Raw genomic sequence first — 20,364 nt, 5'->3', positions numbered from 1 at the left:
CATGTGAACAACTTCACTTCAAGATTTGGAGTTTTCGATTAAATAAAAAAAAATAAATAAAGGTGGAAAAATTGGCTTTTTACCAATCTCCTCACAAGCTTTCAACAATAAATCAAAGTATTTCCAGTCCACCTCTGAAAAGTATCCAGTGAAAACTCCAAATTTTCTGGGATTTTGTTTAAAAAAAATCCATAGAATATTCACAATTAAAATAAATTTCCTAGGTATTTCTAAAGACACAAACATAAGCACATAGAGTAAAAATATTAAGCCTTTCAGAATATTTATGTGCACTGATCCTGTATCGTCTAAAGATGTAGCAACCAATTGTCAATCGCATAAAGTACAAATATATAGACAAAAACAATAGGTTTTCATTCTCCTAACACTGTTTAAATTTGAAATGTCTGACTGATAAAGAGTACTGGTGCACGATGCCAAATCTTTACAGAAACCCTGAGGCTTCAGGCTGGGAGAGAAATCTTACTACAATGGAGCATGGTAAATGCTGCATGAAATACAAACATGATGTATCACGTTAACATTAAAAAAGAAGAAGATTATCTCATCATGATCATTTAGAAGAGTTACTGCAGAAGAGACATCTTGATTGTATATCTTAGTTCTGAACAAAACTGATAGGTGGATCTCTTAACATTTGACATGGTATAGATTTTCACATATAAAAGATCTCCATAAAGCTCTGTGTTTTTGTAAATCATCTCTTTTTTGGTTAAGAACCTATTATTTTCTCCATTTAGAGAAGTTTATTAAATGGCAGGGAAATCATTAAAAACAATTATGCAAACAGTGATAACAAACTATGCTTTGCCAAATTTGAACCTCTGTTTTCTCTCTGATACACACAATTATGAGGTTTACCACTTTACTAGAGAGCAGATCTGTGACTTGTTATAGTGCAATTTTCTATTTATATATGGAAAAAGAATTTCTTAATACTACAACTTATAAATATTTGCATGAGAGTCAGGAGGGTGGAGAAGGATGAGTGGTGGCTCTGCCTAAATATTCTCTCTTCCTTACCCATTATCACTTTGCTTTACTGAAAATAATCATCTAGTCAAACCGTCCATACATCTGGTCTTTATCTGTTTTTAACCAATAACTGGTGATGGGGGGGGGGTAAGACCTATAAACCCTCAAGAATGAAATGAGAATCATAAGAATTAATAGCCTCCTTCACAAAGGTTCAATGTCCTGAAATCCTGCTTTCACTCCTTTTCAGTAAATAGCTAAGGGCACTGCATGACAGTGGGGGCTTAATTGCCCTGGACCACAGTCTGTCCATGGAGGCAGACATGTGTTATTCATTATGTGCTGAGTGGCATTCATGCCTGCGAGAGAGAAAGGGGAAAAAATAGGAAAGGCTATTTTCCGCAACAAACGATTCCCCTACTTCTGCATGATTTATCATTCCCTGGTTCCATCTAGTGGTCGAAAAGGACTTGCAGTGCTTGTAACATGTATGGTCATGGCTGTGAAACAAGCTCATTCTGCTCCCATCATAAGAGCTTGTTAAAATAAGTATTCTGTACATTTGGCTCTCAGGAATGCATTTAATTGCCACGGAAAGCAAAATCTATAGAAAATGCCTGAATAGCACCAAGAGACATTTAATGAACCCTCCTCATACCTGTTGTTTAGCATTATTTTCTCTTCCCTGCACTAGACCCCTAGCAGTACTTCCATACGAGGGGCCATACAGCAAAGTCAGACTCCCTCAGGCAGGTATGTGCTCACCTACCTGGATGAAGCCTGCCTTCCCTTTCGCTTGGTGCTGCTGCCACAGAAGAAAAACTGCCTGTCCCCTTTGAACCTGGCACTGCATCCAAGACGTGGAACTTGGATAACTCATGCTCTTCCCTCACATGTGACGAAAAGTAAAATGGAAACAAATGGTAGCAGCTTCATTCCTATCAAATTGAGATGCCCTATTTGTAACTCCTGTAATAACTTATTCGGATAAGGAAATAACCGCCGCTGCACACCATAAATACGGCATCCAACCAAGCACGCATCGCACAGCGTACCGTGACACGGAAACATGCACCAGAGCCCATCTCACGCTCAAAATAAAAGCAGTATAAAATCAGAAAGCACTGTCAAGCAGTCAAAAAGGGATCAACTCTACCTGCAGTGTGAAGTTGAGAGACTGGAAAAGACATTCATGGTTTTCCAGCTGAACAAAGTTGGATGCTCCCACAGAATCACCGTAGAAAAAGGAAGTAGGGAAGACTTCTCTGAAAGGACAAGATACTGACTTAGTAAGTTGTGTTTATCATCAAAACTAAATATATTTGTGGCTAAAGGAATCAAAGCTATTGCTTTTCAGCCACAGGGACTGAAACCATTCTACTTTAAGCCAGTATTTGTCATTTAATTTCCTCTTAACAACACTAGCTTACGCAAACAGCATCTCAACTGACCAGGATTAACATACTCTTAGTGAAGCAGATTTCTTTGATTACATATCTCTTTTTCTCCTTTCCCATCACAAAATCTCCTGTCCACAGCCCGCTGCCACAGGTGATTTCTGCAAGTCCTGTAGCCTGTGTTACATAGGAGATTGTGGTGCTACTAAATTAATCTGAGGAAGCAGTTAGGAATAGGAATACTTTCAGATATATATTCATGCAAATAACATTTTAATTCTATCTATGATTTTACAGAACATTTCCTGAATAAGCAATTCATTAATTATCTGCCCCTCCACAACATTTAAAATTAACAGACAATAAAAGGGAAGCATAGAGGTGGCTATGACTTGCTTTGAGCTACAGTGGCACAGGCCAAGGCTCTTCAACTACTCTTCTCTTCTTAAAGCACAAAATGCAGGATAGTTTTTATCAGGGAAGACTTGGAGGCACAACACAGAACTTGAAAATCCCTCAGATGATGATGAAAAATGCTTTAATCATCCTTTGTGCCTCCTAATCTCAGGCCTCTTCCACTGGCTGGAAAGGGTTTTGATGGCATTTCAGACAGACTATGGTGAGGGTCTAGCTAAAACCATGCTTTCTTCCCAGGCTGCCGTTTTGATCACACGTTTTTGAGCCTGGATTTTGAGCCTGCCTTGGTACATCTCCTTCTTCCTCCTGGGCTGTCTTCTGTGGCAAGGACTGTGAGGGGAAACAGCAGGAGACAGATTTACTGCTCCTATCTAAAGTGTCATGCCAGAAGGCTCCTCCCAAGTACAGCCTTTGGGGGTTATTTATGATCGGGGTGAAGTCCTCTCTCTTGTAGACTCAGATACAGAACAACTAACAAAAATACTCTTTAAAAATATACTGCTGGAAAAATATTACTACTATTTCCAAGCCTGGGATTTTTTTCCCTCAATAAACCCAATTTATTCCTGCTAATCTCACATTCTTGTGCTACATTAGCTAAGCTTAATGTATGTCAGAGGAGAAAATCCACAGAGTCAGTTAAATGAAGTTTACAAATTCAGAGGCTCCATACTTTGAAAAAGTATATTCTGAAGAGAAAGAAAGAAGCCCAAGGTGCACCACATTTTTGGCATATGATATTCTTTAGGTGACAAACAAAGATCTAAAGACATAGACCAAAGCTTTTATATCTGTAAAGCTCTCACAGCACTCAGAAGTAAGGGATATGTTGATTTAAATTGCTACACAATCTCTAACTATAAAAGCATTCAAAAAAAGCCGAAATACAATGTTGAGACTGTGTTCTCAAAACGGAGGAGCTTTTACACTTGCTCGTCATCTTGTGAGGTCTGACAGTGCTCTTCACCTCCCTGAGCAGGCTCAAACCTTTCTTCCACCACTGTGGCTGCTGTGGCAGTAATTGAGGTATTTTGTTCCTATGCAATTAGAGGGGAATTCAGCCTTATGTGATCAAACCTAGCCTTGCCCATGAATCTGAGCTTATTCAGCCTTTCAGCCAAACCACATGTCAGTGCAGGTAACTCCTTTCCCACACACGTAGTATGGTGGTCAGGAAATCATCTTATACTAATGACAAACAGCATTGGTCATTTAGGCAATACATACTCACAGGGGCTTGCCATAAATGGTGGCTTGAATGGACACTGACCTCTTGGGGACTCTGCTGATGAGCTTTTGCTTCTCCAGTTTAAAGATAAGTGTTAAATTTCTCAGTCTATGCGGATGCTAATTCATCTCTTGTGACCAGGTCACCCAACTCCAACTCAAGCACTGCCTGTGCTCGAGCACAGTCCGGCTGTTGGGACTGAACCCCAAATCTTTGATTCCAGAGTTAAATCTGTAATGCTGAAGGGGAAGGCAAGACCTCTGAGCACAAAACCAGGAACTGGCACATCTCCAGCCCCTGGGAGAGGACAGTGCTATATGTTATACAAGCATTTCGGTCAAAAGAGCGAGTGAGGTCTCTTGGTTGTTATCAGACACTGTGCAGATCAGGGAGCAGAGACAGTGGGAAAGGGAACAGAAGCAAATTCTGATTGTGAAATTAAACAGAAAGGCAAGCAGTTAGACCTCCCCAAGCTCCTTAAAATCCCAGAACATCTGACCCTAACCTTTGGCCTGCCAATTCTCAACCACATCCTTCAAGCATGTCCTAAGGAACAAGAGGTGATTTACTTTCTCTCATTTTATTTTAAGGTCCATCATATCCACAAGAATGACATGAATTTAAATAAGATCCCTAAAATACCTCTTATAAATTTCATGATAATTAATTAATGATGTTTAAAATAGAGCAAGAAAGAGGTACAGTGGTGGAATGAAAGGAATGATAAAATTCTCAGATAATAAATGAGGTTGTCCCTTTTTCCAGAGTCTGAGAAACAAGCAAAAAGCAACATTCTGGCTACATATAAACAAAGAGAAGAATGCAACTTTCCACTGTAATAGACTCACATGTTATTGTTAGGATTATTATTATTTTTGTTGTTTTCATTTGATGACTGGTACTTACCCATTGATAGATGAGTCTACTTCATGCATCAGGGGTACAGACAGGGTTAGAGTATTATCATGTAGCGACTCGGTGCGTTCTAGGTTTCCACTGTGTCAAAAAGGAAAAAAGACATGCTGTAAATCGACAGCCTTTGCAATAAATCACACAGTTACAGAGCTACCATTTTTCTGCCTCTCCAAACGATGTTATCACTCCTTAAGAAGCCTCTTAAAGGTTGAGAGTTACATTTGTTTATCGTACTTTGGAGAGGGCACACACATAAAGCATGTTCTTCTTGGCTCTTCTCTGTGGTTGTGACACAATCAGGCAAGTGCTGAAAAACCTACCTTTGAGCAAGGCACTGTGTGAAGCCAAATGGAAGTGCAAAGCTACAGCAAGCATTGTACACAGTGGACAGAAACAGGGACATTGAGACTTAAAAGGGTCCATTTTTTTCCCAGCCTCACTGTACATCAGTTTAGGAGGGGTCTCACCGAAGCTTAGACTCAGTAAATGAAATAATGCTTTCAGGGCAGCTTCACAGTACAGCAGCACCAATTTGGTGCCACTACGGGTAACTTTGTGGCTTAGACCCTCATAACGAACTAGCCAAAACCACTCAACCATTCCACTTCCTATATACCTGCATTGAGTCAAATTTAATTTTTTTCTCCAGTTTTTCTTTTAATTTTCAAAGGTTATCACATCAAATGTCAAAGTGCAGAAGAAGGAAAGAGAAAAGTGAGTGATCATCTCTTGTTTAAGACAGTACATTTCAGCGGTAATTTCTTCAGTATTAACTCTGGAAAAGATTCCTGAAATGCATGTCCAGCAGGCAAACTTGCAAATATTCTAATTTTGATCATAGGTCTGCTTGGTGTATGACACTGCAGAAGAACAATCTTGAAAGATATTTGTTACATATATTTCCAATTTCTTCAGTAATGAATCGGGGATCACTTTTGTATTTACAGCTCATCAAATTTACTTGCAAATTAAGTTGTCTGGCAAAACAAAAGATGTGAACCTATTTATTTTAAGATAGTACTACTGAGGCTACAGCAGGCAGTATGTGATTCTGTAAAACATCCCAGATGATACCTTGCAGATGATGACAGTTGTTCAATCAGATTATGAAAACAGAGCCTGCTGGTTACATACATACAGCTCAGCTTTCTGCAGTGGACACACTGGCTATGTCTGCTAATAAACAACACTATTGTCCAGAAGGAAAAACCCACTAACTTTTAGTCCTAGTCAAAACTAAAAAACTATGTGATAAAGGCTTTTCTTCTGGACAGGCTCAAAACAAAAAAAAAAAAAAAAAAGTCCAAGATGGAGACATTTCTCATCCAACGCAAATATCAAGATACCATGGGGGTGGGGGGGAAGTAAGTAGAATTTCACCGGTGGTTTGCTGCGTGCGTGCTTATCAAAAGGAGCAGAGTTAGTGGCAGAAAAGGAGAATATAGCTAGGTGGATCTAGAAAGTCTTTTCACTCCACCAAGTTAGAAAAGCTTTTTTTGTTTGTTTTTACAAGAAGAATAAACCTAATGTTTAGTCCTTCCCCTGATTTCTGTCACCTACTACAGAATCAGTTTCTTGTTATATGTGCTGCTGCCAAATTAGTAGCTACAACTGACAGGTTAAAGTGGACACTCGAAGGGCAATTTTTACTTTCCCACGACAGCATGCTAGAGTCAAGAATCTCTCCATGTCCAGACATTTGAAAATAAGAAACTTTCCTTTTGAAATAAGAAACCTTATCTGAACCCTTCTAGGCATCTGCACTATGCCAATATCTATTTCCTCAACCCATCTAAAGGCACGAACTAACCCTTCTCACAGATAGGGCACAGCAACCTGAGGTTACAGAGGAAAGCCTAGCCTTGTGCTATGCAGGGCAAGCAGATGAGAGGGATGATCTGGATATCACCAGCTGGGCCAATTTAAAGCCATATCAACTTATCTTTGCCACTGCTGGCATTTGTACAGCAACTCTTGATAGATCTCCCTGACCTACAAGTATTACAGGTCATCTGAACCCAAGATGAACTTTACAGAGAATAAAACTTCCCTAATATGTAAGACACAGTCTTGCCCCTCTGCTGCAAGGTCTCACTTACAGTATTTCATACCCAAACCACATGCTGCAGGATCTTGTTCCCCACCCACCCCTGTTAACAGAGGGTGTTAGCAGAGATTATGCCTTGCAAGGGCAGTCAACTCAGCAACTGCTAGTCCTCATCTCTCATCTCCAGCTGCACTGCAGGGCAACTTCTCATTGGGCAGGAGAATTCAGATTAGGGATCTTTATTTTGGCACAGATGGGTATGAAAACGGGCCATTCACACAGCAAGTGAAAGCAGCAGCCAGTCACACACTTAACACATTGGAGCAGCAGTTTAGGGCCAGGGTTATTAGGGCCATGCTACTTTTAATTCCCATGCAAATGTAGATGTTGCCTGCGAACAAGGCAGTTCACTTCTTTGCACCAAATCATCTTAGGAGGCACAGAGTAGGTGTCGCACCCTTTATTTTGCCCTTGATCAAATCCCTGTACCCACATCATATCACTGCCAGTTAAAATTTGGCATCACGCTGGTCCCATGAAGCTTGAGAGCCCTTTGGGAAGTAGCCCTGTCAGCTGTTTCATACACTCTGTCCTACCCTGCTGGAGATCCCCAGGGAGAAAAATGAATATGCAACTTTGGAAACTGTCACTGAAGATCCCTGACCATCTGATGAATGCATTTAGCTTTTCTGGTTTGCATCCAAGCACACTTACTTTGTTCAAAAGCTGGAACAAATGGGTCTGCCTGGTGCTGATTGTCAAGTGCAGCTGAGCTGAGCTTCATGGAGGGCCCAAAAGGATGGGTGCAGAAACACAAGGACCTTCCGACTGAGAGACCACAAAATGCTCCTTCAGAATTGCAACTGCCTAGCGGGCAAAGTCCAAGCACCATCCTCCCCATTTCTGCAGGAGACTGAGTTATAGGGCTCCTCTATGTTACAAAAATACATGCATTTAGCTTCAATCGTTTAGTCTCATTTTTATACATATACATGTGTGTCTAGGACTTCTATTACATGACTGTCATACATATACAATGCAACCCTCATTAAACAAAGAGCCTTCAAGTCATCACAACATGAGGAGGTTCCCTTACCTTTGGGCAGTGACGAGGAAAGTAAGTGTTTCTTCCTGCCCAGACAAGTGGCTCGTGTCAAAGATCACACTGAACTCATACTGCACAAAAAAAAAGTGACATTTAGTGATGCTATATATTGCTTCAATATACATTTATTCTGAAACTTCACATATACATTTTCCTGCTCTAACTGTACAAAAGTTGCGTATTTTGATATGTTTAAGAGCACCTCCTCTACTACAGAATACACTAAGATTCTTACCTTCCAGATAATATTTTGCTATTGAATTTATTTTTACCGTCCTATTTTAAAAAAAAAATCAGAAGAGTATGTTACAGCCAAAATTACTTAAAATACTTCATGTGGTGTGAAATAATATGTCAGTTCAAATGGAAAGGAATAATTTTTGAAAGTCATATTTTCTGAAAAATTCCAAACTCATTTTGTTCAAGTCATTCTGAAACTATCCCTTTTCTTCTCACTTTTTTTGAGATTGACCAATGATTTATACAGATCTGTTCTATGACCCAAAGGACCCAGATGTATTTCGAAATATATGAGCTCATCTTCTACTACCTGTATAAAACCCTCTGCAAAAGTTATTGGGAGACCATAATACAAAAAGTCATTATAACATTTTCATTCTTATTTGTATGAATTCAGTCACACTTTTCTGCGAGAGAAGACAGCAAAACTAGAAACAAGGAAGGCAACACAAATAAGATAGAGTCCTGTTCCAATTTTCTGCAGAGGAAATGTAAGTTTTTGGCAGCTGAAACTCTTTTATCATCTTTCAATAGCACTATATTGCAGCAGATAAGGTACTGTCATCGGCTCTATTCAGTGGAAAAGAGTACCAATACCTTCCCGTAACTGTGAAAGGCTTGAATATCTTGGTTGGAAAGCTACAAAAAATATCAGTCACAGGCATTTAACAAAGCAGTTGCCCTCCCAACTACTCCCTGGAGCCAGGGAAGTGAACATCATCACTCTGCAAGTGAAAATATGACGACATTACCCTAGATTTTGATCTCATGAAAGGAAATCCCACGCTGCACTTGAGGAAGTCTGACTCGAGCAACTCACAGGCAATGCCCAGCTCCTCCTTTAAGAAAATAAAATAGACAATGAGATGATGGATTTGAGGGAGAAGAAAAGAAAGATTACTAAGAAATATCCTTGTGATGAAATATCTTAGAGAGAAAACAAAAAATTTCCCACTGCAGCACTGTTACTCCCAGAAAACTAACAGCCATTAGAAAAGAAGCGCAGTGTCGCACTTTCTCACTCCACCTCATAATATTAACAATTAGAAGATGACAAATATCACAACATTGCTCTGAAAAACATGACAGTGAAATACTGCAGGGATAAGTATATTAGAGTCAGGAGACGAGTCAAAAGTTATTGGATAATTCAGGTCACCAGTCATTTCCCATGGTTATTAAAAGATAGCATTCAAATAGTCCAGATTACAGGTCCCCCAAAGTAGTCTTCTACATTACAGTATCATAAAAAGAGAGTTGTGCTGGGCAACAGTGATTGAACCAGGCCATGCACAGATGCAGGAGAAAATGGTCATCTGGTCTTGGTATCATTCACTGCCTTGATTGCTTTTTCTGGTCCACAGGATGGGCCATGCTGATTGGGGTACCAAATTAGTGATACAACAGCATCATAGATAAATTGGAGGGATAAAAACTCTCCTCAAAATAAACAATGAGAGACTATTGAGAGAACATTGTCAATAACACAAATGAAGAAGGTTATGGCAGCCTTATACTGCTTGACTGCTGCCTCCACTGATACAACAGAAATGCTGCTGTTGCTTGCAAAGTGTTCTACTGCTCCATAAAATAAGCGCCTGCTTCCTGGTAAGCATGTTCTCACCTCCAGATCTCAGAGAAGAGTTTTGTGCTCAGTCATTGTGGGTAGGCTCATCTCACCAAACAGAAAGCGTGAGATTCAGCTCCAGAGTCTGGTATGTCCATTTAGACGCCTACATGGTGGATGAATACTACACAATCTACGTATTAGTGCTCCAGCTGTAATCAACAGAGTCTAGAAAACTATTCAGCAGGCCACGTGTAAGTGTTTATTTTAGACTGGGCTGAAGAACTCTTTAGCCCCCACTGACACATGAGCTGAGCCAAGCATTAGTGCTCTAAAGACACTACTACCACCTCAAATATCAGGCTGACGACATTCAGATTCTCCTTTATCTTCAAAATCACGGAACACATGAATTCATGTGTTCATGAATTCATTTCATACATATGAAATTACACCCCTAATGTTATCTTTCTTATCTAGCTGACTCAGACACTACAGTATTTCACTGCTTTCAGATGAAAAGAAAACAATGCAAGGAGAAAAACCTTGCGTGCTGTGAAATGTCTGATGGCATGAAATTATTCCAGTACTACTTGAACATCGGAGCAGTGGCCTGTGTGCTCAGTTTCTCCACGGTTCTTTTCCTTGCAATCTTTAATAGACTTCTATCTCCGAGCATACAAAAGACGATATTGCCTAGCAAATCAAGTATCTATCTTTGATCGGGCAAAGCTGCCATCCTCACATGCCGTGTCAGATTCATGTTCTACATTTAAGTCAAACAGCAGAACAAGTGCTTCACAGGCAAAGCATTCCCTTCATTTGCCTTTTCCTCTCAGCAATCTGGGAGGTTCTCCAGTTTTACGCGAGTGATCAAGTGAACACAAACTCCGAGCAGCTGCGTAACTAAAAGAAAAATTTCACAGCTGTTTCCTCTGGGAACATTCTTGGTACTGTGTTGTTCAAACGTCCCTTGCTGTCTAGCTGTAGCAACCTATGAACTCTCTTTCATCAACTCCCAGCCTCTCTTCATTCATGAAGGGTTTCTATTTACATAGCTGTCTGGTGGTGACAGTGGCCAGACAGACCCAAGAGGCCACCCTCTCTCCTCAAGGCCGTATCACTTCAGAAATGTCAAAAAACACGATAACAGAAAGAACCCTCATCTTGATACCAGAAGAAGTGCAGTTCTTCATTTTGCAAGGCAGCGGCTGCCTGTCTCTTCAGTCCTGACAACAGGCAGCCAGATGCCACTTGCTTATAACGGCCTGTTACGGAAACGATAGACAGCGTTGCACTGGCCACTTTTGCTGTCCTTTACAACAGCTTAGTAAGTGTAGTGAGCTGACTTGAGCAACCTTCTGGCTTCATTAACATAACCATCCAGTTTAACGATTAATACTAGTAGAACGTTACCAAGGCCGCAAAGTCAAACTATATAATGCTGGGAAATAACAGAAATAAGCTTGCCTGCACCACGTGGGTTCAGCCACCCGCACATTTCTAAATTACACTCAGAAAACTTTTCCATGGACTCCTTGCCTTGCTTCGTGATGAGGATGGAGAAGTGCAACTAATGAGCAAATATTTTGGTTTTCCTTCACTGCTCACTGTCCTACTCACTGGCTTTATTTACAGCACACTGCTCTGGAGAGACGGAGAGTTGTTTCTTCATGGGATTTCCTATGGGTGTTCAGCTCTAAAAACATTTTGGCACTGTGCAAGCCCTAAAAGAGTTAAATTTCCATAATATTCCTGCAAACTGAAGGGCTGGTGCTGTTATCTGACTAACAGGGAATGGAGGCAGGGGGACTTAAGGCTTGCACAAATTTTGGATGCCACTTCTTGCTGATTTTAGGTAACACTCCGAGTGCTCGTACTTCTCCATGCCAATATAACAACCCAGCTGAGAACCCAGCTTACTGCATGGGTTTCCATAGCAGAGTTTCTAGTTCGCTTACAATATACACCCAAAGGGGATGGAAGTTTCCACTCCAGTTAGACAGAGGAGAAGCCTTATGGCTGGAAAACTTTGTTTTCTCTCTGAAATATTTCATATTCTTGGGAAAGTCAAACAGCAAGCTAATTAGCCAAATAACTGTCGTATTACTGCATAATAATTGCAGACCTGGGTGTGAGAAACATGAATCTTAGGCTGGCTCACAGTCTGCTTCTCCAAGTTCTTTATCTCAGAAAGAAAAGTTCTTGATAATTATAACAGGAATATTTAAAAAGACAATTCCATTATAAGAGACATATGGTGAAAAAACAGCTCTACATTCTGCGGTGTAATGTTTGGCAAATATAGACCTCAGCGAATATAATCAGGGGTATGAACAGAGATACAAAGCAGTCTTACTTCTAGATGTGTTTGTTTTGAAAGTGTAAATATTGTGTGTGATTTCAGCTCACTCTGGAGTACATGAAGCTGGTAATAACTATATTAACATAGTATGGTAGAGAATCACACCTGGGAATGCTGGTGTTTGCCAAATTAAAGATTTGAGCAAGGAGGAAAATATTTCAGTAATGCTCATATTTTTAGCAGTCAACTCTATCTCTTCCGTATTTTCAGGCATTTGCCTGGCGCACTGTATGGTCTGCAGTGGGCAACATCAACTATCTGCTCTACCTGTATAATTGGCCAGTATATGTCTCGGGAGAAGGAGAGAGCTGCTGAGCACAGAAGCTCTGAGTATGCCTGATCTCAGGGCGAGAAAGCAAGGCTTGCTTAGGAGCAAGATCTCCTCATATCCTTGCCTCATCCCTAAGGCACACACCAAGTGCAATCTAGCCCTTACTGCCCAAGGCAACTCACATATATAACCAGAGGAGAGCTAACGGCTCACAGAGTAACTTGATTAAGACAGGTAAACAACATATCCAGCTTGGTCTGGAAAGTATTTCAACGCGAGTAGAGCATTTTAATGATATAGATGGGAGGCTGGACTACAGGATCATTATAACTCAAGAGCAGAATCCTTTTGCTGACTTCACCTATCTGTAATCAGTTAGGGTTAAATCAGTTAGTCTGGGGATATAGACACAGAGCAACTCTGGAGTTTGCTCCAGGATCCGTTGCTGCCGGATCACAGAGATCATAACTGAACTCTAAGAGTACCGCCTATTTTTCAGGCCACATAAAGTAAGTTATCACTAAGAAAATAACTGTTCAGTATTAGAATAGGTCATCCCAACCAGCCTTTCACTGCATGTGTTTTGGCATTTAGAAAGCTTGTCTTCCCCTAATAGTATTTAATGGGCCCAACGTCATCTTGATAGGAAGATGGACTAACACCAGCTGGAGCATATCAATACATTTTAGGTGTGATGCTGTGAAAGGCCACTGTTAGAACCAAACTCTACTCAAAGAGGGCTGTCACTTGTTCCCCTTCCTCTTGAATCAGAGAGTTTTAAACTTTTTTTTAGCATTTTTTTATTGTGACCTAGCAGAGTCATTTTCAACTTGGTTAACCGCCAAACCGAAGGCTTAAGAAGAAGGAAAAGAGAATGTCTTAGGAAAACAGTACGAGAGAATCCCTGGTGACAGAATGGCTCCTGGCTCAGGATAAAACAAACCAACCGGTTAAAGACCCCGCTCCCGCGGCAGTCTTCACACTGACACAACAGTGCAGCACGTCGCTCCTCACCAAGCTCCCCTGCCTTGAATGAGGATGACCAGAACCAGACAAACATGGAACGGCACCTCAGAAGAGCTCAGTACACGGGAGCTGAAACTTCCCTACCTTCACCTTGAATAACAGTTTCCAAATCAGATCATAATTGTTTTTCTTTTTTTCCCCCAGCAGCATCATGTCACTCATATGTGATGACTTCTATTGATCAGCCAATACACTCTGACCCTTCTCTACCTCAGTCATATCTAACCTCAGGAAAAAAAAATCTCTCTTTATGAGCCTGATCTGGCAGTTCATATACTCACATTCTGCTTTTATTTCTCTTACTTTAAAGAAGTCCTTCAACTCTTCCTCAATGATTACATCATTTTCCTCCATACTAACGTTGTCTCCAATCCAGCATACTTCATCAGCATGCTCGCACACCTTGTCCTCCCCCATGACCGACTGCAAGCCTACTACCTTAGGCATCCCCTCAGGTAATCTCCTCCAGCTCATTATTCTCTCCCCATCAATATCCATCTGCAGTAGGTTTCTATTTGACAATTTTTCTGCTGAATTACGGCAATCAGCAAAAGCATGCAAACGTAGAACTACAGTTCACTTGCGTTATACTTTGTCTTGGTCCATGCTCTCACAGAGAAGGTGTGAATACAACTATCCCATCATTTATTTACCACCTGCCAGCTCTGCTTTTCAAAGCATACAAGCTACCAGCAGACACCACAGCTTAAACGCCAACAGGAAGTTGCACCAGAAAAATACTCAACCTGTAGAACTTGGCAAAATGATGTGCTGGATATGGCACTTAGTATTTTTTTTTTTTATTGAAATCATACAAAGATAGTCAAGAGAAAGTTATATTAACTCTCAGCTTTATCAGTAGCTAGTACCTCACTGAATCCTGGTAGTTAGCCTGTGCTGATGACCCAACCCTCTTCAACAGTCTTGTGATCAGCTGTTATTTTTGAATTGATTAAAATCACTAATGAAAGGTACTGAAAACATCTTCAGTACAGAATTGTTAAGGTATCTTGTATACTTTTTAAGAGGAAAAAAAAAAACAGACTTACTAGAAAATACATGTACCAGCAGTTTATTTTTCCCTCTTTCCTTGGTTATACTCAAACTACAGCATTTTCTTGTTTAGATGTAAAAAAAAATTCTCCCTTGCAAATCCTAGCTGTTAGCACATACACTCTGGAACACAGGAGAAAATGTCCTGGAACCCTTGATAATATGCTGGCAGAACACCCCTGTTTTGAAACTGTTGAGAAATTATTTGACTTGTTAAGTTTTGTCATGCTGCTGCAGGTTTTCCAAAGGGTACAAAAGCAGGATGACAGGAGTGAACACAGAGAGAGCCTGTGCATGTTGCCAGCAGACATAATTGTTATTATTGCTTTTCTTGTTCTATAACACCTACCTGTTTGAGGACATTCACACCTGACACCACATGGGGCCTTGAACACTATCCTCCTCAGAGAAGTCCTAAAATGAATATGCTAAGAAAATGCCACAAAGGAAGGATATTTGCACTGCTCACTTGATGCTTCACTTAGCCTCAGAAGTTAGACATGATGTATGTACCCAATCTTTCCAGTATATATACACTTCATATATAATTACCTCTCTCCTCTAGTTACTTGGAAATTTGGGCCATCTGACCCGCACGAAAACTGGAGGTTTAAATCAGGCACTGGGACTATCTTCTATGATATCAGTATTAGTAAAATCAATTTTTGCTACCTTTGTGCCTTTTTAATATTTATAAAAGTGTTTATTCATACTTCAATACTTATGTTTGTGAACAGGGACACTTTCCCAAACAAGAGTTTAGATGCACATCTGGATGTTCTGTTTCATCCAACAGGGCAATTATTTACAGTTGCACTGCATTTTTAAGTGCCTCTGAGTTTTGGAAGATACAAAGATGTATCACTGAATACAGGTCTGTACACAGCTGGTAATCGGCTTCCTTAGCTGGCAAAGCCTGGTAGCACGACCACCCCTCATTTCACTAACCTAAACTAAAAGCTCACCTCTTTGATGGTGTTTGAGATGGGTTCTTCAAATTACTCTTTATACTCTTGGTATGGGCCATTCAGCTATACTATCAAAAATTTTCCCCACTGGGGGTTTCCTAGGATTTTGAAGGTATAATTTTTATTTTGATTCTGTCCTTAACTCTTGCTGTCTCACAGTCTTCTTAATGCTCTAATCGAGACTTCAAGGATATTAAGACTTCTTAATTCATTTAACAAGGCTGTAACCACCACCAGAATACATTGTACTACTTTTTCTACAGCAACTTGCATCACCAAAGAACAGGGGCCATAGTTACCTACTAAGCAGTTGGGAATGCCTTAGATCTTAAAAGTTTGGGATTTTCTTTAAAGAAAAGACCAGTCTGGCCTGAGGTTTTCTATGCATATGAGCAAACACAGCTCTAAGTAATTTAATCTTGGAGATCCCTTCTTGTGCATTTAACAGCACTGATTTTCAAATACAAAATTCCATAGATATCATGCTTTTCTTCAATATGGGGCTATTTTAAACTGCAAGAATGCACAGAGAATCAGTGGTATCCCTAACTGTGAATTCCTTCTGGTGTTGTACAGCAATTAAAGTAAAAGATGATCTGCCATCTGAAATGACTGAAATGGTGAGTCTAATCTACCTACAATACCTCTTTAAAAATACTCTAATTAAAATCCCCCAAAGCAATTTGTCCCTCTATTTTTTTCTTTCAACTGGCAATCTGATGTCTGCTTTGCTGCTTCATCATCACTCTTTGTTTTCTGAGCAAATAGTTAATATTTTAGTTAAGTTTCTGGGCCTTATCCTTCCAAGCACATATTTCCCTCAACTCCTTTAGACTACACTGAATGCTGAAGTGATCAGCAACTAGCTCATGTTTGGAAATCTCAGTATCTCATAAACTGAGCCAATTTTTTTCTTTAACTCATCTGTTTCAGGATTTACGAACACACAAAGTATTCAAACCCAAACATTTACCACTGTCAACAGCCAGTTTTCACCAGCTCCTAACACTACATGAACACAGAGGTTGGATACAGGAATCCCATCGTGTGACGCAGGGAAGACTCTGCACCATTAAAAACACTCCTTTCTGACTGTGACCTTTCCATATGGAGTTGCCGGAGGCTGGGAAGGGCATGAGGCAACTTAAGAAAGCCACAGGACATCTCACGTGCTCCTAGCATACAACACGGAATAGGAAAAAAGATCCTATTACTAATACCTGCAGGCCAATAATAGCTGTGAATGTGGACTGAAGTGATCCAGCAGAGGTGACCACGGCATTAAAATCAATCTAAAGTCTAAGAAAAATGCTCACATACATTTCAGTGAGCTTCTCATCTGAGAGCAAAATTCTTATGAGTTTTATTCCAATTTTTGAAACATGGTTTCCCTGGTAATTTCATGTAAGCAGCTTTTATTCAGAAGCTCTTCTGTAAGCAATTCTCAACTGAACAACATCAAAATGTGCCATAAAGGCACTCACAGTGGGAGAAAAAACATGAATGATTGAAACAAATTAAGATGTGTTTTATTCCTTCAACATAGTAACCCTGTCACTTGAGCTTCACAATTATAATTTTTGTTGTAAATAATTTCCAAACGCAGGTGACTAATGCGAAAGACAGTTCAACCATAAATTAGCAGCAATAACAACTACTGCGTGAAAATTATTATTAATCATTACCTGTTCAGAGATACACTACAGAGAGGGAGATACAGACTCAATATAGACTTGCTCAGATAGATGTTTTCATGGAACTAAGATCTATTTATTCTCTTGAATATAAGTATCAAAGAATATTGTATATCCAATCAAATCATATCATGGAATAAAAAGATCTTTTGTGAGGGTTTTAAAGTGTCACAGGGACTGAGACTTTTCCTCTACTTTTCAACACACACATATTCCCTTAAACTGAACCAGTAACTGTGAATGTTGCACATAAAAATTCTGCAGCTCCACAAATTGCTGCTTCACCAGTGAATAACCCTTGTCACGCTGACATTTACCTAAGTGAGCAAAACCACAGACTTGCATACACTGACATGCATGCAACTGCTTGCACATATAAAGACCTAATGGACCAGGGTGTCAGCCTGTCCATCCTTTAATTCACTATCTGAAAATAAGGAGGGGGACCTCAACAGTTGTTTCATAAAAAGAATTTTTTTTAAGTTTTCTTTGGCATTAGCTAGAGATTTCCTGTCTTATTCCATGATCTCATTAGTAAATGCTGTAGGCACACCCCACCCCCAAGCCCCAGCAAGCCTAGCTTCAAACATCTTGGATTTCTGCTTATTTTGAGAAAATGACTATTTCTATATAATTAATTAGAGCCTCCCTTCTCTTCCCTCTCCTCCCTGGATGGAACCTATTTATAGATCATGAGATCACCAACCCCAACCAGCACAGGAAATCTTCGAGTAAAGAACAAGAGAAAAACAAAACTTTTATATTTACTGGATATTCCCAACATTCTTATTTTTTCCTCTCTCACACACAAACATTTATTTTAACTGGGGAAAAGCTAGCGCAGCAAATTTTTGAAGCACACCACCTCAAAAGCCTAAGAAACCGCAGGAACTGTTAGCTCAGTTTACATAAGTGATTAAGCCCCAAAACAAGTTTTAGAACATGCAAACAAAACTGATTACGTTTTTGCATCTTTTGAGAAACCTGCAGGACAGGTAGTGAAGCTGGAAGGTAACAAGGAGGGGTTGGTAACTTAATACATACTATTGCCACTCTGAGAGGTTTTAGCTCCTTTGCTACCAGCACAGATCTCACTCTGAACAGACCAACTGGATTTACATCACTTTTCAATATACAAGTTCAATCTTTCCACTGCACGTTTGCCGAGAACTGCTGAACTTAACTTCCTCAAGATATCAGAAATAACACAGGGCACGTCACCAAAATTCACCATCTCCCTTGCATGACTGGTGCTAAAGTACAGCTGCAACTCTACTGCGTGGGAGTAGCTTAAAGGTCAGACCTGCCCCAAAAATGCCTCGACTGGAGCATCCTCAGGCAAGAGCCAATTATTATTATTAGTAGTATAAGGAACGTGCTTTAAGCTTGACCACAGTGTGCCATACTGCTAGGTGGTTTAGTACTCTCAAAGTACATGGCGGTAGCCTATTTCACAGTAGTGTATGACCCATGGTGGAACTGCCCACGTGAGCAAAGGCTGGAGATAGACACTAGCTGTGATCTTTTTAATCCAGACTTTTGCAGGATGTAACAGAGGTGAGGGCTTTATTCTTGCATTTTATATGCTTTTGACTCCCAGAGGTACAAAGCAGTTATGGTGTGAAATACTTCTCATCACAGTCAATCCACATATTATTGAATACGGCATTTAATGCCAAGTTTGCATTTCTGAGGTCGCCTTCCCCTCGCATCAAGTAGCATCTGAGAAATGACATCATTGGTGACATCATCAGTCTGGGAACTCAGAATTGGCAACTGCGCCAGCCTTTTCCCATTCTCCCAGCCCTGCTAGGGCCAGCTGACCCATCCGGAAGAGACCAACTGAGAGCAAAAAGGGTTTTGTTTAAAGAAAGGAAGCCAAATCACGCTTGAGGCTGCCTGGCAGGGGTTTCATGCCGAGTCTCCCTCAACAAACCACTGAGATGGGGAGGGCAGCATGGAGGTAGCTCGGGCACCCCTTCGCTCCGCGGGAGCCGGCACCACATGGGATAGGTGATGTCCTGGCTCCCCCACGGGGCTCTGGCCCAGCGGCTGCCTCCACATCCCAGGGACCACGCGTTACCTCCACTCCGGCACTTGCACCCATCTCTGCTGGTCCAGGCAGGCTCATATCAGGCTCTCAAAGGCCTGCCTAGCTCCTGAGCAGAGCCCAAAGTGAATATTTTCCAAGGGACAGAAAGTTCGAGCTGACTTTTCCAACCATTCACTTCCATGCATCCGTGACCCTTCCCAGCCCTGGCCAGGAGGAGGACTGGTGGGCTGATGGGGGCAAGAGGAGCTTGCACAAGACAGCAAAATGGCTCAGCTGGTTGGAGGAAGCACAGGATGCTCCAACAGGAAGCCGTTGGCCTCACAATTTCCTGGGCACTTTGCTGATCCAAGGCTTTGGACAGCCACCAAGGGCTTGAGAGCTCACCCAAACCAAACCCTGCAAAAGCCCCTCCTTGCTGGGCCATAGCTTGTAACTGCCTTTGGCACTGGATTATGGGGGGAGCTCTAGGATGCAATTTGCCTGTCTCTGCTGCAAGGATCCGGGAAATGCTGAAGCGAGATCACTATCAGCCCCACTGATTCATTCATTTGCTACCAAAAAAGGAAGAGAGTTCTTTTCACAGTCAGAATCCAGATGAAATCCTCTGTCCTTCAGAGTATCTACACAAAGATCTTCTTCAGCAGGCCCTGGCAGGGAACACTGCATGCACTTGGATCCATTTCTAGTCCTTCCCTCTATTAAATTGATCTTGTCTTTATTCCTTCCATCCTTTTAAAAAAATCCTAAGCTATGGCAAGGTACTTTAACTTCATTAAGCAGTGCATTAGGATCAACCCTCTCTCCAGAGTGTCCTTTCCTGTTCACAGCATCACTTCCCCACATTAGAAAAGCAGCAAAAACAGGGACAACACAGCTGCCTGCTTGTACAAACGGGCAGTTACTGTTATTGCACAAGGAAATGATCAAAAATTCAAAGTGAGGCAGCCAACCTGAAACACCAGACAGTTTCACAAGCTCGACTTACCTGCTGAGTCATTTAACGTAATCAACATCCACCACTA

General features: G+C 40.9%; 1 protein-coding gene across 1 annotated transcript in view; it reads right to left on the bottom strand.

The window, feature by feature from the left end:
• ITGA9 (integrin subunit alpha 9) overlaps window positions 1–20,364 on the bottom strand; it is a 218,778-nt gene that overhangs the window by 43,521 nt on the left and 154,893 nt on the right. The window contains exons 19-22 of the mRNA XM_062567896.1: window positions 9,098–9,184; window positions 8,097–8,176; window positions 4,945–5,034; window positions 2,153–2,261 (exon numbers count right to left, since the gene is read on the bottom strand). Coding sequence (XP_062423880.1) covers window positions 2,153–2,261; window positions 4,945–5,034; window positions 8,097–8,176; window positions 9,098–9,184 — 366 coding nt within the window. The remainder of the gene's footprint in view (window positions 1–2,152; window positions 2,262–4,944; window positions 5,035–8,096; window positions 8,177–9,097; window positions 9,185–20,364) is intronic.

This window comes from Rhea pennata, chromosome 2 (assembly GCF_028389875.1).
Source record: "Rhea pennata isolate bPtePen1 chromosome 2, bPtePen1.pri, whole genome shotgun sequence".
NCBI lineage: Eukaryota > Metazoa > Chordata > Aves > Rheiformes > Rheidae > Rhea > Rhea pennata.
This window is presented reverse-complemented; position numbering and strand designations above follow the sequence as displayed.